The 16,031-nt window shown below is 25.4% G+C and overlaps 1 protein-coding gene across 1 annotated transcript; it reads right to left on the bottom strand.

The window, feature by feature from the left end:
* Positions 1-1,371: 1,371 nt before the first annotated feature.
* Positions 1,372-5,818, bottom strand: LOC112597121 (transcriptional adapter 3-like). Its single transcript, XM_025343048.1, has 2 exons — positions 5,537-5,818; positions 1,372-3,010 (listed from the first exon to the last, which is right to left on the bottom strand). Exon 2 carries the CDS (start codon positions 2,973-2,975, stop codon positions 1,491-1,493), a length of 1,485 nt encoding a protein of 494 aa, XP_025198833.1. The 5' UTR covers positions 2,976-3,010; positions 5,537-5,818; the 3' UTR covers positions 1,372-1,490.
* Between the last annotated feature and the right edge of the window lie 10,213 nt (positions 5,819-16,031).

The following is a 16,031-nucleotide window of genomic DNA, read 5'->3' on the forward strand; positions in this document are numbered from 1 at the left end:
CTACAAAATAAAATCTTCATATCTAAAACTACTCAATTACCAAGAATATTTGGTTTTGAATTTAATTAAAACATTTATGTATGCTTTTTAGTGTAAGGGAATATCTATTTAGTATTAATATTATCACATTGTTTAAGAAATATAAACAAAGTAAAATAATATTAATATGAAATACTATGCTTATGAATGAATAACGATCATATTTTAAAATTTGTATGCATATTTTTATTAATAAAATGTTGACCAATAAAAATGGTTTCCTTTACTCTGAACGTTTTAAAATATGTATGTAAAAAACAAAGGAAGTGGGGTAAATGAGCATAATACACATATAATTGAAGTCATGACCTTGATTAAGGTTATATGGACAATTTGTTTATAATACTCCTGCTACAACATTCACAGTCCATTTGGACTTGTTCCAATAAATGGAAAGTATGAATAACTATCAATCTTCTAATTTTATCAAAAAGTGTATAAGGTTTTTTTTAGATTCTCAGTGTAAAATGCTTTAGCATACTTCTAGTAATTTCACTATATTAAGTAAATCAATTGAAATTTGTACACTTTATCATTAAACACATTGTTTAAAAAAAATTCTGACATTTATTCAAAATGCATTATTTCTTTTTTTTTGATAACAGTATTTTTATATAGTTGTTATATTTCAAAATAATATACCTTAGAATAAGTAATATGAAGTTTGATTGCTGAATAATAATTATTCTATGACACTATAAAGACCAAAGATTTCATAGCTGATACAACCATGTCTCAGTGATTAATAATTTAAGAATAATGTTAAAATTTAAAATAAAATGTAAATGTTCGCCTGTTAAAAATTTGTATCATATAGGTGAAGGTGAATATAACTTTATTCAGAAAGTCAAAAAGTGCTTTAAATTGCAATTATTGCTTTATATCTTAAAATAAAAATATTTAAAGAAAGCAACTTGACCAATTCTATTTATTATTTTTTATTTAGTAAAAATAAATTCAAATGAAATATATAGTCTATAACTGTAAAAAATATTACTACTAATTACCCCATATGTTATTGAACGAATATTTTTGTTTGATAATCTTAGATGTAGTATATTAATATGTGCACATGATATCAGAAAAAAAACATTAATTACAATGACTTCTGTGTTTTATTAATCAGTTGTTTAAAATAAAAATTCATAGTTAAGGTTAATTTGTATAATGTTTTAAAATTCAAAATTAAAATCAATAAAAAAAATAACAAATATTTAGTGTATCTTTAAATAAATATTCAAAATAGAAGACAAACAATAAAACCATTTAATGCTTTTTAAATATGTTAATTAAAAATATTATCTGAGAAATAAAAAGTAACCTTCCTTGGTTATGTATATACGTACTGATATATAAATATAAATTTGTGTAACATTATATTAAAAAAAAATTACAAACTACATTATTTTAAGTTATAGTTGAGTATTATTACTATTACAATATATTATCCTTTAATCGGATTCATCGTCTGAAATAACAATATAATCGTCTTCTTCATATGATTTCTTTTTTATAATATCATCTGTTTTGACGATTTCTTCTTTAATATTTAATTCAGAGTCATTAGTATCAGAAGAAGTAGAGGATTGCATTCGCATAAGATAATCACTACGTTTATTTAATAGAGATCTAATTTCTTCATATTCTTTACTCATATGTGCAGTCTTTCCCTTTTTTTGAGGATTGCCTTGTTTTTTTAAGTTTAAGATCTGATCATCCAGTTTTTGGAGTCCTTTTTTTTTCATTTGGTAAGCATGACCTACACGGGCTCTTTCTAATAACGTAGTTAAATGATTTTTGTTCATTTTTCGTAAATTTAATAGCTCATTATCACATTTGATAATCTCTTCAAGAATTTCATCATTGACATTGGCAACCTGAGATTGTGAATGAGGTTGACTTGAAGGTGGTGTTACTGGCTTGCTTTGATTACCAACTAACCCTAATTTCTGTAGTTGCTTTCTAATATTTTGTTCCCCATAGAATTCTTTACAAACATTACTCATTTCTTCTGGTTTGTCTTCATTGTCACTATCAGTGACACTATTATCATCAATGTCCTTTTGAGACATATTTGAATGCTCTAAAAGAGCTGCAATAACTTTTTGGTATATTGGTGTTGATTTATTACCATTGTACATAGCATTATTAGTTTTATTAATCAATTCTACCACTTCAGGAGATATTCGATCAGTTAATTGAACATTTAAATTTGGCTGATGAGAGCTTGAAGCCTGTTGTTTTTTTGTATTTAATTCTTGATGTGCCCAACGTTTTGTATAATGTATACCTAAAGGTGGTATTTTACTCAATTTAGAGTCATAAGACAAAACCAAATTTTCTAACCAATTGAGATCTTCTTCAGTTACATCAGCAAGATAAGGATCAACCAGAGACCAAAATTTTTCTGCTGATTCAGTTTTGTCTGGAGGTAATTCTTCTGGGTCAGAAAATTCATATCCAATGTTGGTCAAGTTCAAAGAAGATTCATCATTGTGAAATATTTCTTCAGCAACTTTTGCTTTGATTATAGGTGTTTCAGAGTTATTTTCATTTTTAATTCGAGAAGTAATTAAATTATAATCATTTTTGATTGTTTTTTTGCGCACAATTACATCAGATAATAATGATTCAAATTCCCACTGAAGGCGATCTAATTGATCATCTGTTATACTTTGTTCACCATTTTCATCTTGACTTATTAATGACATGATTGCTGAATCACGTTTAAATTCATGGGGTTTTAATCTGGTTAACAAAAGTACTTTTTCTTCAACAGCTGCATGCATTTGTACAGTTGATGTACTTTGAGCTGCAGTGTCATCAGTTTTCAGTGTATTAGATGGCAGTGTTTGATGTGATTTTGGACCTTTTCTAGCAGATTTTTCGCTACCTTTTGTTCCTCCACCTCGTTGAGATTGTTTCTTAGGAGACATAATTGTTTTTGTGTTATACTTGATAGCAACCAAGCCTGTTGATTAAAAAATACATGGATTTATTAATTTATTAAAAACTATAATCAATTTTTTCTTGAAAACAGCATTAAAAAATGTTGTTATGTGTATAAAATATATCATTGTATGTTAAAAGATTCAAGTACCCACAAATAATATTCTTAAACTATATTCTTCATTTAACTAATTTTGTCCAAATTTTAAATTAAAATTTCAATTATAACAAACTATTAAAATTTAAAGTTGTATATATTTTAGATTTTTTGATTTTATTTATGAGGAACTTTGTATTCAATTTTTAACCCAACTTATAAAAATTTAATATTTCATATATTTTCTACAACAAAATAAATTGTAATTATAAATTTGACAAATTTTGAAATTAACTTTTTTATTCAAAATCAAAGCATTTTTATTGCTTCAAAAGTTGACGATACAATAATAAAAAAAACAAATATTGTTATAAAATCAATATATTCATCATTTCATACAGAATCTAAAATAATATTTTAATAATCATAATTTATGCATTAAAATATTGTTTATAAGAACATACACTTAAGTGTATAAAAACTTTAAATTACAGAAAATATGATAGATTACAAAAAAACTGAAAATGATATGAATTAAATAAAAATATAAATATGTATGTAATATGTTTGAAGAACAACTATTTCAAATCTAATTTACTAACTACTAAAGCTGAAATCGTCAAACTACAGCTTGCAGCAGTGGTGCCCAAGATTTTGAAAGGGGGAGGGGGTTCAAAGAAGATTCGGCTGAACACTATTGTAGGTCCTAGACCAGAGATTCCCAAACTATGGGTCGTGGGTCATGTTATAGTATAGTTGAAAAGACAAAAAAAATAAATATCATCAGATAAAAAAATTTGCTACTCTTATTAATTTCTCTTGAACCGATGGACGGGTTAATCTCTATCCCTCCTAGACACGTCACTGGCTTGCAGAAAAATTTTAAATGGCCTACATAGTATAGCAAATAACCCAAAAAACATACTATTCATATTACCTAGTTTATTTATATTGAGGTTTTTAATAAAGTAACATTTTCATAGTATAATTTTTCCTTCAAATAATAAACATAATTCTACAATAAATTAGTTTAAGAATGAGAAAAATACACAACACTAAATCAAAATATTTCTTTATCCTTTTCTAAACAATAATGTACCATAAAAACCATTAAAAGATGAACTTATTTATAATATTTATTTAATATTTAATTTAATTTAAGTAATATTTTAGACCCATGTGGAACATAAATAAAATGAATTATATAAAATTGTTTTTTATGATTTTTGAACTATCTAAAGGAAAATCATCTTTTAAAAAACATAAAGGATAATATTTTTGGGGGCTTAAAATATTTATTTCATATTTTATTATTGATTGACTTTAAAAATAAAAACAATTATTTGAAAATTTAAATCAATAGATGAATATTATATTGTTTTGAGACAATAATTAAACCAATTGATATGTCATATCTTCATAAATATTATCTTCTTTAACTTTTGTAATGAATGATTTTACTCTAAAATCATTAACAATATATAAAAAAAATTATTTTATGTAAATTGCTTTTTCATGTTTGAATGAGCCAAAAAAATAAAACACTCCGAGTGCTGACATCTTCTTAATATGCATCTCATTTAAGAACTCTATCTGTTATTAACAATAGCATTAACTACATGCAAATTTTATGATGCAATATTATTGTTTATCATTAGGTACCAAGACATTTTAAAAATTACTTTTTCTATCTTAAATACTTAGGAAATATTTATATTTAATCTATATGAATAGAGCAATGAATAGTAATTAAATAGTTGGTTTGCAGTAACTCAAATATTAATAATCTGTAATACATCATGTCGTCGGATATTTTTAAGTTTTTAGAGTTCATATTGTTATAAAGTCTAAAATAAATGTTTAATGTTACAGTATTTTTATTCAAGAATTTAGTTCTAGTAAAATTATTTATTGTTACGTGAAAAGTGGTCAAACAACAGTTTTTATACATACCCGATAAAAAAATTTAAATCTATTATAATAGTTGTTGTATGGCTTTAATACCAGACAGCAATCTGTTTTGAGGATCATTAAAGAAGGAGTGATTAGACAGTGATTATAAGGTAATTAGTGTCATCATGATTACAATCAACTTATACAATTGATAATAAATGTAGCATCACAATAATTACGTTAATCATATTATATTTTAGCTGTTACAATAATTGTTTGAACAAAAAATGATGAGGTATGAATACAATGGAATATAGTATAGGAAAAGCTGACCTCTCTGAATCGAGACGATTCGATAAATTTTAAGTTATTTTTTTTAAGTTACATTCATTTTTGTTTAAAAATCATATTATTATTAATACATAAAAATCATGATCCAACTCACATAGGACGGAGATGATCACCTCTCAGATTTTAAACAACGACGCCCACGGTACCTACACGTGGTCTATAAGCGAAGTATATGGCAAATTACGTTATTGTCAATCACAGACTTACTTGAAAACTAGACGATCGAGTAAATGAATTCCAGCCGCTCAAAAACAGACGAGTCAAATCGATTTGCATGTGTCCGCGTCAATGAGAGCGTTAAGACAATGGGATTTGAACTATTTGAAGCAAAACATCGGAATCGCTCACGATGATAAACTATTTTACTATTATTCGCCGGACACACATAAAAGTAAATAGCAATTAGACGAACGAATGCAAAAATAAAGATAATAATATATAGTTTGATTTTGATAGGCGCCAACTTAACCATAGAATGAGTCGAACGACGTTCGGTGACCAGACAAGGTTATACTGTGATACACCGAGTCCGGCGGCAAATAACTGATATCACAAATCTGGCCGGGACAACAGCCTGCTTTGCTGACAAACGTGATAGAGTGCATCACGTGTTCCCATGGTTGCGTATATAGCAATAATCAATAATAAATAATAATAAAATATAATAATATTATGTATGGTTAAAGTACAATACCTACAAATGTATGATAATTGATTATCATCTAAAAACACTATCAGTCACAGTTGTTACTTGTAAAATGTTTATAGAGAAATGATCGACGAGCGACAAGATGATGGCATTATGGTAGTCGAATTTCATGTTCTTTTGCGATTAACATTTTGTCATAAACAAATTTTAAACATAGTATTAAAATAAAATAATAGAATTATTATTATTCAATTATGTTATTTAATCAACGGGCTCAACATAATATTTCATATTATAGCAGACTAGCAAGGAACAGAAAGAAATTAGATAGGTACTAATTTATAAAAGACCGGACGATTAAAACATTAAAATAATAAACAAAGTTGAGAAAAAAATTTGTCACCATTTACCATAAATAACCTACTCCGCGTCAATAGTAATTAGTTATGTATTATTTTTGTATCAAAAATTTACAAACTACCAAGTTGTTACGAAAAAAATTCGGCTGCATCCTGCTCGCTCATCTTTTTTTATCTGACCAGTGCTACATTTTCGAATTGGTTCATAAAATGTTATATTTTATCTGTAATTATAAATTAAGTTGTTTGTAGAATATAATATTGAACGAAATTATTCAATGCGACGTTTTTCGTCGAATTCAAGATTCATCGTCTTTTATCGAAGTACCTATACACGACGGATGTAATATGCCGCGTTTTCATCTGAGATGGAAAACACCAGCCGGCTTGCATTTTGGCGTACGAACGCCAGAATAATAAAAACGCAAACTCCTAATTTTAAATTGTTTAAAATTAGGATAAGCTACGCTGGTGATGGAAAACGTCGCGTTTATACCATAATTTTATGATTATAATATTATATTCAATATTTTATCTATTTACTTAAATTACCTGCTCAATAAATAACATTATAAATTAATAATAAATAGATTTGTACTATTCGAATACGATAATGCAGGTACAATAATTATGAGGTTTACCATTTTTTTAGATATTGTACAGATATACGCGACCGAATACAATCGACGGATACGCCTTGCATAGCTACTAGCTCAGTGGTTTTCAATCGCTGTGTTGCGGGCGTTGCGGCACACTGGTGTGCCGCGATAAATCTATTGATTGAGTTAATTTTGTATATATATATATATATGTATTATATGAATTGGTGTGCCGCAAACATTTTGTAGAAGAAGAAGTGTGCTACATCTAACATTATTAAAAAGGTTGAAAACCACTGTAACTAGCTAGTCCGTTGGAGTACGCGGCGTTCGAAATGCGATGAAATACGCCGTGTATAGCCCGGAAGTCGCACCCGCAAGTGTTGTCTCCGTTTTACACACGTAAGATATAGTAAATTTTCATTCATCAGTTTCAATAGAGTACTTTTAATTTTGATATTAGAGTGAATTGACCTATTATCAAACTTTTAGTTAAGAACATTATCTGTGTTCTCTCGTTGGTTTTTTACGATATTTTAATTTTTAAGTGAGTTATGAGTATTTTAAAGTATTTATATTTTTCATACTCATAACAGTCATAACTCATAACTCATTTAAAAATTAAAATATCGTAAAAAACCAACGAAAGAATGATTGAAACTGATGAACAAAAATTTACCATGTCGTGTGTATATAAGACGGAGACAACATATGCGGGTGCAAAATATTTTTAGATATATATTATATCCACAGTGGCATAGCTGTAATAAGATATAATTACTTATATTAAAATTAGTTATCTTTAATGACTTTTTTTTAAGTTCTAAAAATTGGCCTTCTATTGTGACTGAGTTGTTCATTCCTATATTTTACCATTAATGTATTAAATATGATTAGAGAATGACATGAAATTAATCTAAATCTTTTAAAAATTGCATTGTATGTATAAAATACAGTAATAAAATAATATACATAAAAGTTTCAAATCTTCAGGAAAAATATTTTTGAATGATAACAAAATAATAATAATTTTTATCGGAAATAATTAAAAAAAAATTATACTTAGAATCAATGAAAATTTTTAATTTAAAAACAATTACATTGTATACGTATTAAGTATGATGGTCATAATTTATTTGTTTTACGGAGTATTTATGCATCATATTCAGCGTGAAGCAGATTTTCATTTTAAAAAATATTCAAAAAGTTAGATTTTGGAAATTATTTTTTCCCCTTTTTATTGGTATGTACTTATGTATAACTTCTAGTGTGAAAAACCTGGAAAGTCTCTCTGTTGTATAGTAGATGTCGTCATTTGGTAGGTCACTGTAATAGTTGTATTTTGTATTAAATTGAAATTTAATGATAAATTATTGCACACATGAAAAAATGATTGAGTGAACAGCAGAGACAGCAATTCGATCAGCTCTTTATCTAAAAATATTTTAAATATTGAATTATATTACCATTTGTAATTATTAATTTTTCATCAATAATTTGTTAGTTTGAACTAATTTTTCCAAAAATAAATCACTTATTTTGTATAATAATATATACATAATGTTTATTATTGTTATTATTAACTTATTATAAATTAATATCAATAGACAGTACTAGATGTACCTACTATATAAATTATAATAGTATGAATAAATAATGAGCGGTGTGTTTAACTAGCTTAAAAATAGTCTAAATTTAAAATATCTTTGTTATTATTTATATTTTATTTTATTATAATTTATCGTCGTATAATACATAATATAGTTATGAAATAAAGTGCCAATACCTAACAAACTATTTATAATTTTTAATTTTAGAGGACGTTACACACGTTCAAATGTATTGGTAAAAAACGTTTAACACAGGAAAGAACTGAGAAGGCTACAGTTACAACTAAGAAACGAAATTTTCATAATATAAAAAAGAGAGCTTGAGCTGTAAATTTTCGTATTTATTTTTTCGATATCAATAATACCAAAAAAAAAATTAGTTTGTCCAAAATCCATTATTGAAGTGTTTTTTTAAACTTAAATAATTTCTTTTTTGGTTCTGATATTAAACAAATTAAAACGATATTTTACATTCAAAGTTCTTTTTTAATATTATAAAAAATGTTTAGCTATAAACTTATAACTTATAACTGTTACCTTCTTGTTATTTTTCACATGGCACTCATATCAGTTTTAACGTAAACATTTCAATTTCACTAAATATTTTTAACAATAATGTTACGTTTTGTATGTTGTAACAGTGAATGCGATTATTTTCTTAGCATAATAAAACGGAATGGCATCAGCTCGTATCTAGGCCGCACCATGCGTTGCCACTATCGGTATTTATAACGAGTAAACGAGTATAATTAATTCAATAAATGATTTTTAAATGAAATTATTTAATTTTAGTATTTGCGAAAATTTGCAAATTGTTTTGTAAACAATTGAAAATTCGTATAATTTTTAATATTTATACCTAAGATTTAAAAATTCAATATAAGGTTAGATTGTGGGATTAGTTTTAGTGGGATCCATTGTTTGGCGACAGTGCTGAGAGAAAGCGACAGCAGTGTTGAAATAATTAGTAAACTGAATTGAGAAGAAGGCAGTAAAATGTATCCTTACCCTATTATTCTAATTTTATTATAAACATGATTTTTTGAAATCTGATAAATCATTTTGAAACACAGTGTATAATTATAACTAACTGATTATATCATGCAAATAATGTACAATATATTTACCAATAAAATTAAAAAGAAAAATTGAAAAATAATTAGTTAATAATTTATTATTATGTATTTACAATTTTTACACTCATAAATTATATGGTCATCTAAACAAGACAATAGATCATAAAATATTCCTTAAAACAATATGTCAAATTAAAAAAAAAAAACTTATAATAGTTTTATAATAATTATACTTATAATAGCTGATCATAATACAGTGTAATATATGTTCTATACTTACTTGATTTTGAGTATCATTTACTAATTAAATTACTCGACTGTACAATTTATACTATCTGTCCAGCATTAGATGCTGATGCAATATTTGTTTGTTGTTTTTTAGAATTTTTAAACAATATTGAACCTTGATACTTTTTTTTTTTTGTTCTTTATTTGAGTAAAACAATCTATACAAATTATGTATGACAACGATAAGCTTAAGTGTTAAGAAAATTAAGGTTACAACCAGAAAATATAAAGGAAAAGCCGATCATTGACGACACTCCACGAACCTTGAGATTAAAAAAAAAAAAAAGTAAAAATCATTTCTGTTTTTATTCTGTAAGTTGAATAATACGTTAATTTTCTCCATTAATATTTTAAAATATCTTGTTAAAAAAAAAAAAAAAAAAATTACTACAAAAAATATTAGCATAGAAATATTTAAATTGTAGTTGTTCAGATTTAAGCAAGTTTTAAATTTAAATTATTTAACTGCAGTTAATACATGGTTTATTTATAATTATAAGTCATAAATGATTAACAAAATAGTTATTACTTGTCATCAATATTGTGATTAAATAAGTAAAAATGTATTAGTTTATAAATCTCTTTTGCTTGTATTAAGAAAAATATAATAATTTAAGTATTATTATTATTAATATTATATACAACCATATTTTTTAAGTTGTATAGTTTTTTAATTTTTACAGAGAATAATCATAATTTAAATTTAATATGCAATGGAAAGATAATATTTATTATTCTGTACTCTATAATAAATTATTAGTTGAATGCATTACAATAATACTGTGTTTTAGATTTTATTTTGTATAGGTATAAGATACATAAAATACAGATATTATGATAGTTACTTTTCTTAAGTTTCTTTGATGTCTTAAGTTTTTTTTTATTAGTTTCGTTTGTTGCTTTTACTCTAGGCACTACGTCGACAAAAAAATCAAATTGATTATATTATATGGTGACTAATAGACTAATATGATGTTTGATCAATGTTTGTTGCCGACATTTATCCATCCATGAAAAGTTATTTCCTTAATAAATATTTCCACTATTTTCGAAAATATTATTGTAGATTCTGAATTGATTATAATATGTACATTATCATTTAATTTCATCATTTTTTTTTTTATCCTTTTCAGTGGAAGTGTTTGTTTCATTAAGGTTTTCTATGTAAAAAAAAAACTGTTCTGTTTTAATTACAAGTTTAGTTCTATACAAGAGATAGTTCTTACTGTTTTAATATTTTTAATTTCTTTAATTTTTTTGAGCTATATTTGAGACCATATGAAGTGGATTATTCTTTTTACCGAGTATTGTAATAGTGTTGGGATCGTCCAAGGTTGAATTGTTTGTATAATTGTGTAACGTGTGCCTGTATTACACATTTATTATTACATCATAAAGTACTCAATACTCGAACATTAATACTTATGGATTTACTAAGAATATAGACATAATTATTGTATTATCGTGAGTCACGATCAGGAACCAATCTAAACTAATTAATTTTACTAAAATAGGCGTATCTTTAGTCGTAAGCAGAATAAAAGTAATTTACAATAGTTATTCAATGATTTTTTTTTTTGTGTGTGTATGGCGCTATGTCCAGAAGTAGACCTGAAAGCCTAGTTCGGATACCTATTTGGCAGAATTTTCAGTTGGGCACCCGTTGGCTTCTGCCGTGCCCGGTTGAGGGATAGCGGCCTTACCATTTAGACAGTTTCCTGCCCAGATAGCGATTTCGCCTATAGCCGGGATTCGAACTAGCGACGGTGTGCGTAACCATCGACGCCTTAGTCCGCTCGGCTATTCCGTCCCCATTCAGTGATTCATAAACGATGACGCCCAATCATGTTTCTCCTTCCTACTCGATATTCCAGCTAACCAAACCTACATTAATTCGTGTTCAACTCTGGTGATTTAACATTCCAGTTGATTCTGGTCAAGGAGTATTTATTAATAATAAGGTTTCCTATTATCAAACTTGTTAGAACATATTAGATTTTACTCCAGTTGATCATCAATACCTTAAAACAAGGTCCAGGACATCTCGTCACGACTATCACACACAACCATTTCACTCTATTGATAAAAAAAAAATGTCACGTAATTCAACATAAATTATAAAACTAACCAATTACTATGTAATTCAGTCCACCTTAACAGCTGGCGATCGCCACCATCGCCCCCCTAAAAGGATGCCACTGCTTAGATAAATACTACAGTGACGAGCATTGTTTAATTTTTGGATTTAGTGATTACGGGAAGCAAACATTTTTCTTAATAAAAAGCTTAAAAGTTCAAACTTTAACACAGTTTGTTAAACATTATGATTATTTGCAAATTATTTTATAATTAACAATTCATACAAGTTTCAATTTTAATAGCTATGATCTGAGATGAAATAGGTTACTTTATGTTATTTATACAACAATTTAAAATTTTCTAATACCTTCGCAATATGTGTTTACAAGTAGATACAATACCTTAAAAACGAGCACTGAGTATGAATTAATATGCACTCTTACACAAAAAACTCATAAAAAATTCAACTTGATTTAACAGTATCACAAAAATATATACATCAACTATATATAGGTACTTGAATTAATTTTATGTATTGATTTTATTATATAAACCTATTAATTAATTTTGTATATTATGATGATTTGTTTTTAATAATGTAACATTTCAATGACACACATATAGAGGATAAAAAGAGATTAGTTCTTAACTCCAAAAGATGAAAAATAAAATGGTTAAGAACTTTGTATTGAATCCTATGTAATAACTAATAACTATTAATTTTCTTATTATTTCATCCCCTTCCTCTAATAGTAAAGGTCTAGAGACGCTCTAGAAACATAGTTTCCCAAAAATTTGATTTGTTTTTTGTAAGTACTGTAAAATCTGTCTTATACGGACCCTTGTTAAGACGGAATCCTATTCTGTGCGAAAATGTATTGTGGTCCCGGCAGATTTCTATAATTTAATATAGGATTAAACCTTTGATAAAACGAAATCTGTCTAACGTAAAACGAAAAGCTTTTTTTGGTCCCGTATATTATATATTATACCTTTAACAAACGGAAAAAAATATCATAAAGTGAACAAAAATATTTTTGATATCCACATTTATTTTGTTATTAAACAATTACTAAGGTCAGCAATATTAATACAATAATACGTGTCGATAGATAATTACATTTTATCTTGAATCTATATCATCAGTACTATTATTGTCACACCGTAAAGTCGTAGTTTTTCTGTCTTTGGTCTCGTCTTACACGTTCTCACATTGTCTTCAAAGATTTGTTTAAGTTTAAATGAAAAAAATAAAATTTATAGAAGAAAGTTATTAATTGTTAAAGAAAAAACTGGACAGAAATTATACACAAATTTTTAATTGTATTTTAATCTGCTTACTTTATTTTATTATATTATTATTTAATAAATACCTGCTAAATATTATGTTCTTCAAATTTTGGAATTGAAATTTATCATTATTTTGAAATATCTAATTAATATATTAAATTTTCATGTTTTTGCCTTAACAATTTAAAATTTTTATATTTTATAAATTTTTAATAAATTGTATAACGGTTTTTAAATGTTCGTCATTTTTAATTATTTTGTCGAAATTTGAACTTCAAATGCTTATAAACATAAATTGTACTTATGTATTTTTTATGATTTTAAATATCTCTAAAAACAATTTATATGAAATCTTGTATTACATTTTCAAATGCCTATAAATATCTCTTAAAAAATCAAAATATTACAATTTTTTTTTTATTTCTTTAAATTATTAAAAATATACTCTTCAAATATATTTATCAAATAACTATGAATTACCTAATGAATATCATAAACTTACTTGTTGATTTTATCTCATAACAACAATGTTTAAGTACATTGCCAACTAACTTTATATTGCTGGTATTTTATTTTTTTTTTTTATTTACCATAATTAAAAAAAAACAATAAGGAAAACAACCAATGTGTGTAATACATAAATATGATTAAAAATTACATAGCATATGATAAACAATAATATGTATAATAATGGTGAACATTTTCAAGTTCTTACAAATAATATTTTTGTAATAAAAAAATATAACTTAACTTACAATTATAATTTGAAAGTCTAAAAAAACAAATTTACGAATGTATTTATTTATTTTTTTTGTTTTTTAGATTGCTAAGATTGCTATAAGAAAAACTTATAAAGCACGTTGTATTTCACTTAGGTGTTAGGTATGAAATTTTATATTTATTTTCTATTTTTTGGAATGTAAAGCCAAAGATTATTTATTATAATTTTAAAATTAAAAAAAATATATTAAAATTATTAAATAGATCAAATGCTTATTAATAACTTAAAATTAGTCTAAATATTTTAAAAATTTTAGTGTGTTTTAATTTTTTTACAATTAATATATTATGAATAAAAAAAATATCGAAAATCGATATTTTGTGTATAAATAAACAATAATTGTGCATTCAAAATTTGAAATTCAATCATTGATAAAATATTTAAATATGCATTTGACTTTACGCTAAAGTTTTTATATTTTTATAAAATAAATTATCGGGAACCTTTTATTCATTTTTTTGAGCTTTTTGACGAAGTGTAAATATTTTAACCAATATTTAGCATAAAATAACAAAATTGATTTTACAATATTAAACAATATTTTTAAATGATTAATATGTTAACGCGGTTTTATTTTTGAAATATTATACGTATGTTCTTATATAGAATACGAGTATATTAGATAGATATAACGTATCATTTTTTGGTTAATTAAAATATAAAATAATTAATAATCATTATTTTAGTGGATTTTATTTTATTAAACTATCTATGTAGGTACAGAAAAAAATAAGACATAATAAGAAAAGTTATTTTTTTACAAAATATATAATTAAATAATTAATATATAAAGTTATTCAAATTAAATTTTTTTATTTCTTAAATAGGTATTTCTTTGTTCAATAAGTCATCATCATTGTTTTTACACTGTCCTTGTGAATTGAGTTTGTTTTAAACGCAACACATTCCTGAGTGATGGCCTTATTAGATTAACCTTTATAAGTTGTAAGTATGTTTTGTATTAATGAATACATTTATATATTATATATTTATATATCATATGTCGAAGTATGTAATGTAGACTGTTTATTGTATACATTATAATCAGAGCACTGATTTCTATGCGATTGCATATTTTTTCTTTTCACTTTTTTGGATTCTTATCAGTTATCTTCACAAATTATAATAATTTAAAGCTATTGATGAAATTTTTTTACATATTTCTGCATATTTAATGGTTTTTGCATATTTTTGTATTTTTTATGATTTATTCTACCTACCTACATACATGGTATATTTCGATAATTTTTACTTTTTAGCACATAAAAATCCGTGTGCTAATTATAATATATTAAATGACTCGAGTACCTATATAAATACTAAAATATGCTAATATACTAATGTATGCTTAATATTATAAATAGGTACCTAATAATAATAAATAATAATAATAATAATACTCATAACGCGTATATAATAATATTCCATGATAGTAGATACTATGTACCTATATTATAAATGGGTATATTATCTATACAGTATACATGTATACTTATTGACTTGTCAACGATTTTATCATGTACCTATGTACTTACCATGTACAAAAGAAAAATACAAATTCCGTAGTATTAGTTATTAATATAATTAATTCAAGATTGTTTATGAATATCAAAGATATTTTTACTGCCTTCAGTCTTCATGCATTGATTACCTACATAATATACAGTGTATACTGTATATATTATAATCAATGATTCATATGTATACCTATATATAAGACGTGTGTAGCACTTGACCCGGGACTGAGTTGTTAGTATCTACAAACTATATCATGCCACATAAACTAAATCAAATCACATTATTATTTTAACACTGTATTGTGTTTTGGTGGCGATTGACTATACTATACTTCAAACTTCGTTATAATTTATAGTAGCTACAAAAAGCGATTCTCAAGTGGCATGAGAAGGTTGGTAGTCGGTGAGTAGTAGGTATTTGTTTGCCGGTCCAGATAACGTTTACCGCGTCAGC

Source organism: Melanaphis sacchari, unplaced genomic scaffold (genome assembly GCF_002803265.2).
Source record: "Melanaphis sacchari strain LSU unplaced genomic scaffold, SCAv2.0 Contig37_pilon_pilon, whole genome shotgun sequence".
NCBI classification, from domain to species: domain Eukaryota; kingdom Metazoa; phylum Arthropoda; class Insecta; order Hemiptera; family Aphididae; genus Melanaphis; species Melanaphis sacchari.